We start from the raw sequence: 10,284 nt of genomic DNA on the forward strand, positions 1-10,284 counted from the left end.
TTTTCTTCCAGTTGCTTGAGTATAGTAGTAGTAGTAATAATAATAATAATAATAATAAGTATTATTTCTTTGATTTTTTGTGCCAGTTGCTTGAATATAGTAATAATAATAATAATAATAATAATAATTTAAAATATTATTACTTTGATTTTTTGTGCCAGTTGCTTAAGTCTAGTATCAGTAGTAATAATAATATAAAGTATTATTTCTTTGATTTTTTGTGCCAGTTGCTTGAGTCTAGTAGTAGTAATCATAATAATAATATAAAGTATTACTACTTTGTTTTTTTGTGCCAGTTGCTTAAGTCTAGTAATAATAATAATAATAATAATAATAATAATAATAATAATTTAAAACATTACTGCTTTGATTTTTTGTGCCAGTTGCTTAAGTCTAGTAGTAGTAGTAATAATAATAATAATAAGTATTATTTCTTTGATTTTTTGTGCCAGTTGCTTGAGTCTAGTAATAGTAGTAGTAGTAATAATAATAATAATAATAATAATAATTTAAAATATTACTACTTTGATTTTTTGTGCCAGTTGCTTAAGTCTAGTAATAATAGTAATAATAATAATATAAAGTATTACTTCTTTGATTTTTTTGTGCCAGTAGCTTGAATATAGTAGTAGTAGTAGTACTAGTAATAATAATAATAATAATAATAATAATATAAAGTATTATTTCTTTGATTTGTTTTGTGCCAGTTGTTTGAGTCGGTAGTAGTAGTAATAATAATAATAATAATAATAATTTAAAATATTATTACTTGGATTTTTTGTGCCAGTTGCTTAAGTCTAGTAATAATCATAATAATAATTTAAAATATTATTTCTTTGATTTTTTTGTGCCAGTTGTTTGAGTCTAGGAGTAGTAGTAGTAATAATAATAATAATTTAAAATATTATTTCTTTGATTTTTTTGTGCCAATTGCTCGAGTCTAGTAATAGTAGTAGTAATAATATTAATGACAACAACATCATTCCACTTGAGGAACCAACAGGTTTCCTCCGACTGTTGGTTCTTCCTTTTTCTTCCCGACCGCACCGTCCCGAAATTGCCCAAATTTCTCCGTCTGGAGCCTTGAGCAAGGACTTCCTCTCCGTCCGAAGAGGAAGAAGTTGTTTTACAACGTCAACGTTCGCTCGGGAAGGTCGATCCAGTTCCTCGCTCTTCTTGGATCCAGAACGAGGATGGAAACTCCGGCGAGAAGAGCCCTTCTCTTGCTCCAAGCAGGTAAATATTTAATATATTTAATATCAACGCAGGCACAAGACTCCCTTTTGTAAATGGTTCGACGCAGGCACAAGACTCCCTTTTGTAAAAGGCTCGACGCAGGCACAAGACTCCCTTTTGTTTTCGGATTATTATTATTATTCGATATAAGTTTCATAATATGGTGTATATAACTTGACCTTCAGGTGTATATGGTTGGTAGAGTCGATATATTCTTGTCTGTCTGTCTTCCTCTTCCAACGGTTTCCTTGCATCACACAACCGTTTCCCATTTTGAGTGTTCTGCGTCTGAAGCAACCAGGGTGACACTGCAAATGAATGGTCTCGTTTTTGTTGTACAACCAACTACCCTGAAGGGAGAGGGATATAAATATAAATATATAGAATAGAGAAGACATGGATGGATGGAACTGTGGAGAGATGGATGGACAGATAGATCAATGGATAGATGGATGGATAGATGGATAGATAGATAGATCAATGGATGGATGGATGGAACTGTGGATGGATGGATAGATAGATGGACAGATAAATCGATGGATGGAACTGTGGAGAGATGGATGGATAGATAGATCAATGAAAAGATGGATGGATAGATAGATGGATCAATGGATAGATGGATGGATAGATGGATCAATGAAAAGATGGATGGATAGATGGATGGAACTGGATAGATGGATGGATAGATCAATGAATTGATGGATGGACAGATAGATCAATGAATCAATGGATGGATGGATGGAACTGGATAGATAGATCAATGGATAGATGGATGGATGGAACTGTGGATAGATGGATGGACAGATAGATCAATGAATGGATGGATGGATGGATAGATAGATCAATGAATGGATTGATGGATGGATAGATCAATGGATGGATGGATGGAACTGGATAGATGGATGGACAGATAGATCAATGGATGGATGGATGGATAGATAGATCAATGAATGGATGGATGGATAGATCAATGGATGGATGGATAGATGGATGGATAGGTAGATCAATGAATCGGATGGATGGATGGATGGATGGATGGATGGATGGAACTGTGGATGGATGGACAGATAGATCAATGAATCGATTGATGGATGGATAGATAGATCAATGAATGGATGGGTGGATAGATCAATGAATCGGATGGATGGATGGATGGATGGATGGATGGATGGAACTGTGGATAGATCAATGAATCGGATGGATGGATGGATGGATGGATGGAACTGTGGATAGATGGATGGACAGATAGATCAATGAATCGATTGATTGATGGATGGATAGATAGATCAATGGATGGATGAATAGATCAATGGATAGATGGACGGACGGATAAATCAATGGATGTGCAGATGGATGGATGGACCTGTAGATGGATGGATGGATGGACAGATAGATCAATGAAACAATGGATGGATGGATAGATCAATGGATAGATGGATGGATGGATGGATGGATAGATCAATGGATAGATGGATGGATGGATTGATAGATCAATGGATAGATGGATTGATAGATCAATGGATGGATGGATAGATAGATCAATGGATGGATGGATAGATAGATGGATGGATAGATCAATGAATTGATGGATGGACAGATAGATCAATGAATCAATGGATGGATGGATGGAACTGGATAGATAGATCAATGGATAGATGGATGGATGGAACTGTGGATAGATGGATGGACAGATAGATCAATGAATGGATGGATGGATGGATAGATAGATCAATGAATGGATTGATGGATGGATAGATCAATGGATGGATGGATGGATTGAACTGGATAGATGGATGGATAGATAGATCAATGGATGGATGGATGGATAGATAGATCAATGAATGGATGGATGGATAGATCAATGGATGGATGGATAGATGGATGGATAGGTAGATCAATGAATCGGATGGATGGATGGATGGATGGAACTGTGGATAGATGGATGGACAGATAGATCAATGAATGGATGGATGGATGGATAGATAGATCAATGAATGGATTGATGGATGGATAGATCAATGGATGGATGGATGGAACTGGATAGATGGATGGACAGATAGATCAATGGATGGATGGATGGATAGATAGATCAATGAATGGATGGATGGATAGATCAATGGATGGATGGATAGATGGATGGATAGGTAGATCAATGAATCGGATGGATGGATGGATGGATGGATGGAACTGTGGATAGATGGATGGACAGATAGATCAATGAATCAATTGATGGATGGATAGATAGATCAATGAATGGATGGGTGGATAGATCAATGAATCGGATGGATGGATGGATGGATGGATGGAACTGTGGATAGATCAATGAATCGGATGGATGGATGGATGGATGGATGGATGGAACTGTGGATAGATGGATGGACAGATAGATCAATGAATCGATTGATTGATGGATGGATAGATAGATCAATGGATGGATGAATAGATCAATGGATAGATGGACGGACGGATAAATCAATGGATGTACAGATGGATGGATGGACCTGTAGATGGATGGATGGATGGACAGATAGATCAATGAAACAATGGATGGATGGATAGATCAATGGATAGATGGATGGATGGATGGATAGATCAATCGATAGACGGATGGATGGATTGATAGATCAATGGATAGATGGATTGATAGATCAATGGATGGATGGATAGATAGATCAATGGATGGATGGATAGATAGATGGATAGATAGATCAATGAATGGATTGATGGATGGATAGATCAATGGATGGATGGATGGAACTGGATAGATGGATGGATAGATAGATCAATGAATGGATTGATGGATTGATAGATCAATGGATGGATGGATGGATAGATCAATGGATGGATGGATGGATGTATAGATAGATAGATCAATGAATGGATGGATGGATAGATCAATGGATGGATGGATAGATGGATGGATAGGTAGATAGATCAATGAATCGGATGGATGGATGGATGGAACTGTGGATAGATGGATGGACAGATAGATCAATGAATCGATTGATGGATGGATAGATAGATCAATGAATGGATGGATGGATAGATCAATGGATGGATGGATGGATGGAACTGGATAGATGGATGGATAGGTAGATAGATCAATGAATCGGATGGATGGATGGAACTGTGGATAGATGGATGGACAGATAGATCAATGAATCGATTGATGGATGGATAGATAGATCAATGAATGGATGGATGGATAGATCAATGGATGGATGGATGGATGGAACTGGATAGATGGATGGATAGGTAGATAGATCAATGAATCGGATGGATGGATGGATGGAACTGTGGATAGATGGATGGACAGATAGATCAATGAATCGATTGATGGATGGATAGATAGATCAATGAATGGATGGATGGATAGATCAATGGATGGATGGATGGATGGAACTGGATAGATGGATGGATAGGTAGATAGATCAATGAATCGGATGGATGGATGGATGGAACTGTGGATAGATGGATGGACAGATAGATCAATGAATCGATTGATGGATGGATAGATAGATCAATGAATGGTTGGATGGATAGATCAATGGATGGATGGATGGATGGAACTGGATAGATGGATGGATAGGTAGATAGATCAATGAATCGGATGAATGGATGGATGGAACTGTGGATAGATGGATGGACAGATAGATCAATGAATCGATTGATGGATGGATGGATAGATCAATGGATGGATGGATGGATTGATAGATCAATGGATGGATGGATGGATGGATGGATGGAACTGTGGATAGATAGATGGATGGACAGATAGATCAATGAATCAATGGATGGAACTGTGGATAGATAGATGGATAGACAGATAGATCAATGGATGGATGGATGGAACTGGGGATAGATAGATAGATGGATGGACAGATAGATCAATGAATTAATGGATGGATGGATGGATAGATCTATGAATAGATGGATGGATGGATAGATGGATAGAACTGTGGATAGATGGATGGACGTATAGATCAATGGATGGATGAATGGATGGATGGATGGAACTGGATAGATGGATGGATAGATAGATCAATAAATCGATTGATGGATGGATAGATAGATCAGTGGATGGATGGATGAATGGATAGATAGATCAATGAATAGATGGATGGATAGATTGATGGATGGATGGATAGATAGATCAATGGATAGATGGATGGATAGATCAAAGGATAGATAGATAGATCAAAGGATGGATAGATAGATCAATGGATGGATAGATAGATCAATGGATGGATGGAACTGGATAGATGGATGGACAGATAGATCAATGGATAGATGGATGGATGGATGGATCAATGAATAGATGGATGGATAGAACTGGATAGATGGATGGATAGATAGATAAATGAATAGATGGATGGACCTGTGGATAGATGGATGGACAGGTAGATCAATGGATGGATGGATAGATAAATGAATAGATGGATGGATGGATGGATCTGTGGATAGATGGATGGATAGATGGGTAGATAGGACAATGGACGGATGGATGGATCAATGGGTGGATGCATGTGTAGATGACCTTCTCTCCTTCCCCGCCAGGCCTGTGCTTTGCCTCCTTTGCTGTGGGGAGCCGGGTCATCGGTGGCCAGGAAGCCAGGCCGCACTCGTGGCCCTTCATGGCCTCCATCCAGCTCAACGGGGAGAACTTCTGTGGCGGAGTCTTGGTCCAGCGCCGGTGGGTCCTGACCGCTGCTCACTGCCTGATTCCCCGGTACGTCGGAGCGAGAAAAGCGCCTCTGCGGGTGGCGTTGTAGGATGTGTGGCTGTGTAAACACATGCGTACTGTTTGTGACAGGTTGCCCATGGTGCGCGTGGTGCTGGGCGCCCACAACCTCACGGCGCCCGAGGCCTCCCAGCAAGTCTTCAGCATCCAGGCCTCGGTGGCCCACCAGCGCTACGACCCCGTCACGGTCCAGAACGATATCCGCCTGCTCAAGGTACGGACCGGGAACCGGAAGTTTGGTCCAGAGCTCTCTGGATAAGGGTAGGAAAGGGTTAAGGGAGAGGTGGTGGGCGAGGACATGCAAATTAAGGAACCCTGGGGTGACCATTCTGGAGTGAAAATAACATCTAGGACAAAATTGTCACCGATCAATTTAGCTGTCAATCACCTTCAAAAGAAAGGGTAGGAAAGGGTTAAGGGAGAGGCAGTGGGTGGGGCAATCCAAATTAAGGAACCCTGGGATGTCCATTCTGGAGGGAAAACAATATCTAGGGAAAATTGTCGCCGATCAATTTCTTTGTTAATTTCCATAGGAAAGGGTAGGAAAGGGTTAAGGGAGAGTCAGTGGGCAGGGCCATGCAAATTAAGGAACCCTGTGGTTTCCATTCTGGAGGGAAAAACAACATCAAGGACAAAATTGTCATGGATCAATTTAGCTGTCAAGCACCTTCAGAAGAAAGGGTAGGAAAGGGTTAAGGGAGAGGCAGTGGGCGGGGCCGTGCAAATTAAGGAACCTTGGGATGTCCATTCTGGAGGGAAAAACAACAACTAGGACAAAATCGTCACCGATCAATTTAGCTATCAATCTCCTTAAAAAGAAAGGGTAGGAAAGGGTTAAGGGAGAGGCGGTGGGCGGGACCATGCAAATTAAGGAACCCTGGGATGTCCATTCTGGAGGGAAAACAATATCTAGGATGAAATTGTCACTGATCAATTCCTTTGTGAACTGTGTACCCTAGGAAAGGGTAGGAAAGGGTTAAGGGAGAGTCCAACTTTTGCTCTTCTTCTCCCAGTTGAACCAGTCTGCCCGTTTCACCCGCGAGGTCCAGCGAGTCCGGCTCCCACGGAAAAACAGCCGCCTCCGCCCCGGCTCCGCCTGCAAAGTGGCCGGCTGGGGGGACACCTCGAACTTCGGGACCTTCCCCTCCACGCTGATGGAGGCCAACGTGACAGTGATTGACAGGAGCGCCTGCAACACAACCTGGGCCGGCCGCGTCCACGGCAAGATGCTCTGCGCCTCCCACAGCAGCCCCACTCTGCGCGGATTCTGCTCCGTGAGAAATCTATGATTATTATTATCATCATCATTATTAATATCATTATTATTATCATATCATTATTATCATTATTATTATTATTGTCATTGTTATTGTCATTACTATCATTATTATATCATTATTATTATTGTCATTGTTATTATCATTATCATTATTATTAACATTGTCATTATTATTATCATTATTAATATTATCATCATCCTTATTATCATTATCGTTATTGTCATTGTTATTATCATTATTATTATAATTATCATCGTCATTATCATTCTTATTGTCTTTGTTATTATTATTATCATTATCATTATCATCGTCATTATTATCATTCTTATTGTCATTGTTATCATTATTATTATCATTATTCTTGTCATTGTTATCATTATTATCATCATCATTATCATTATGTCATTATTATTATACTTACTGTCATTGTTATCATTATTATCATCATTATAATCATTATCATTATTATCATCATTATTATTATCATTATTCTTATTGTCATTATTATTATTATCATCTTTATAATCATCATCATTATTATCATCATTGTTATTATCATTATTCTTATTGTCATTGTTATCATTATCATCATCATCATTATCATCGTCATTATCATTATTATTATCATTATTCTTATTGTCATTGTTATCATTATTATCATCATCATTATCATCGTCATTATCATTATTATTATCATTATTCTTATTGTCATTGTTATTATTATCATCATCATTATCATTATCGTCATTATCATTATTATTATCATTATCATCATTATCATTATCATCATCATCATCATTATTATCATCATCATTATCATTATCATCGTCATTATCATTATTATTATCATTATCATCATCGTTATTATTATCATTATCGTCATTATCATTATTACTGTCAGTGTTATTACCATCATCATTATCATTATCATCATCATTATTATCATTATTCTTATTGTCATTGTTATCATTATCATCATCATTAGCATTAGCATTATTATCATCATTATTAACATTATTGTCATTATCATTATCATCATCATCATCATTATTATTATCACTATCGTTATTATGATCATTATCATTATTATTATTATCACTATTATTTTCATTATTATTATGATTATAATCATTATTGTTATTATTACCATTATTATTATTATTATTATTATTGTGTTGTCGAAGTCTTTCATGACCAGAATCGCTGGCTTGCTGTGAGTTTTCTGGGCTGTCTGTCCATGTCCCGGAAGCATTCTCTCCTGACGTTTTGCCTGCCCTATGTTTGCTTTGCGCCCCTGTTTTCGTACAACTTGCTTTGCCGTCCTTCTCGTCATTGTCGGGTGAGTGTCATTGTGGCCGAGAGAGTGTGACCCCCCACCCCAAAGCCACCCCGTGTTTTCCGTGGCTCTGAACCCACAGCATTCTCCTCTTTTTCTGTTTCTAGGGGGACTCCGGGGGCCCCCTTGTGTGCGGGGCCCGTGCCCACGGCGTGGTCTCCTTCAACGGGAGGAGGTGCGGGGACCGCCGGCGCCCCGACGTCTACACTCAGGTCTCAAACTACATCTCTTGGATCCGGGGTGTCATCCGGACGGTCTGATCGCCCGTGGTTTTGGGGGTCCTTTGGGATGGGAAATGCTGTAAAACCCTGGATTAAAATAATACACATCTCTGCCAGGCTCTGTGTCTCTGTCATGTTCTGCTCTTCCCTTTATAACGACTGCCACCAATTTGTAACCGACTCAAAATGACCAATTGAGTCTCCTTGATCCCATCGACCTGGAATCAATCTTCCCTGTGCCTCATCAGAGCACAGACTACATTAAATAAGTCACCAAACTTATTTAAAACCGACTCAAAATGAACAATTGAGTCTCCTTGATCCCGTCAACCTGGAATCAATCTTCCCTGTGCCTCATCAGAGCACAGACTACATTAAATAAGTCACCAAACTTATTTAAAACTGACTCAAAATGAACAGTTGAGTCTCCTTGATCCCATCAACCTGGAATCAATCTTCCCTGTGCCTCATCAGAGCACAGACTACATTAAATAAGTCACCAAACTTATTTAAAACCGACTCAAAATGAACAATTGAGTCTCCTTGATCCCATCAACCTGGAATCAATCTTCCCTGTGCCTCATCAGAGCACAGACTACATTAAATAAGTCACCAAACTTATTTAAACACGACTCAAAATGAACAATTGAGTCTCCTTGATCCCGTCAACCTGGAATCAATCTTCCCTGTGCCTCATCAGAGCACAGACTACATTAAATAAGTCACCAAACTTATTTAAAACCGACTCAAAATGAACAATTGAGTCTCCTTGATCCCATCGACCCGGAATCAATCTTCCCTGTGCCTCATCAGAGCACAGACTACATTAAATAAGTCACCAAACTAATTTAAGACCGACTCAAAATGAACAATTGAGTCTCCTTGATCCCATCGACCCGGAATCAATCTTCCCTGTGCCTCATCAGAGCACAGACTACATTAAATAAGTCACCAAACTAATTTAAGACCGACTCAAAATGACCAATTGAGTCTCCTTGATCCCATCAACCTGGAATCAATCTTCCCTGTGCCTCATCAGAGCACAGACTACATGAAATAAGTCACCAAACTTATTTTAAACTGACTCAAAATGAACAATTGAGTTTCCTTGATCCCATCGACCTGGAATCAATCTTCCCTGTGCCTCATCAGAGCACAGACTACATTAAATAAGTCACCAAACTTATTTAAAACCGACTCAAAATGAACAATTGAGTCTCCTTGATCCCATCGACCTGGAATCAATCTTCCCTGTGCCTCCTCCTGTGCCTGCCTACTTCTTCATGGCAACCAGCCTCCAAGTGCTGAGATGCAATAACTGTAATACTTACCCTTTTAAAACATAAACACACAATCAAACATAGTATCTGTAAACCAAAATTCGTACTTCACTACAGACGTCATGACCCAAGTCTGGTAGGAATGCAGAACCTTCCTGCCGTTGCCTTATATAGTTTTACGGCTTGCGTC

The 10,284-nt window shown here is 39.2% G+C and overlaps 1 protein-coding gene across 2 annotated transcripts; it reads left to right on the forward strand.

Moving 5' to 3' along the window:
* Positions 1–390: 390 nt before the first annotated feature.
* On the forward strand, positions 391–8,931 carry LOC134293283 (serine protease 57-like). 2 transcript variants are annotated; one of them, XR_010000291.1, is made up of 6 exons: positions 391–1,236; positions 5,794–5,965; positions 6,050–6,191; positions 6,991–7,251; positions 8,442–8,596; positions 8,701–8,804. XR_010000291.1 is itself a non-coding variant. In XM_062960417.1 (5 exons), exons 1-5 carry the CDS (start codon positions 1,194–1,196, stop codon positions 8,851–8,853), a joined length of 771 nt encoding a protein of 256 aa, XP_062816487.1. In that variant the 5' UTR covers positions 396–1,193; the 3' UTR covers positions 8,854–8,931. The 2 variants fall into 2 exon arrangements, 1 of the variants encoding a protein (XP_062816487.1); XM_062960417.1 differs by lacking the exon at positions 8,442–8,596 and having other exon boundaries at positions 396–1,236; positions 8,701–8,931.
* The last annotated feature ends 1,353 nt before the right edge of the window (positions 8,932–10,284 follow it).

The sequence above is a fragment of the Anolis carolinensis genome, unplaced genomic scaffold (genome assembly GCF_035594765.1).
Source record: "Anolis carolinensis isolate JA03-04 unplaced genomic scaffold, rAnoCar3.1.pri scaffold_7, whole genome shotgun sequence".
Taxonomy (NCBI): Eukaryota; Metazoa; Chordata; class Lepidosauria; order Squamata; family Dactyloidae; genus Anolis; species Anolis carolinensis.

Bases quoted from the DNA above. Each gene is read 5' to 3' on its own strand.
- LOC134293283 (XM_062960417.1), top strand. From the start codon at position 1,194: ATGGAAACTCCGGCGAGAAGAGCCCTTCTCTTGCTCCAAGCAG. The intron at 6,192-6,990 runs GTACGGACCGGG...TTCTTCTCCCAG, and splicing joins ACGATATCCGCCTGCTCAAG to TTGAACCAGTCTGCCCGTTT. The intron at 7,252-8,700 runs GTGAGAAATCTA...TTCTGTTTCTAG, and splicing joins CTCTGCGCGGATTCTGCTCC to GGGGACTCCGGGGGCCCCCT.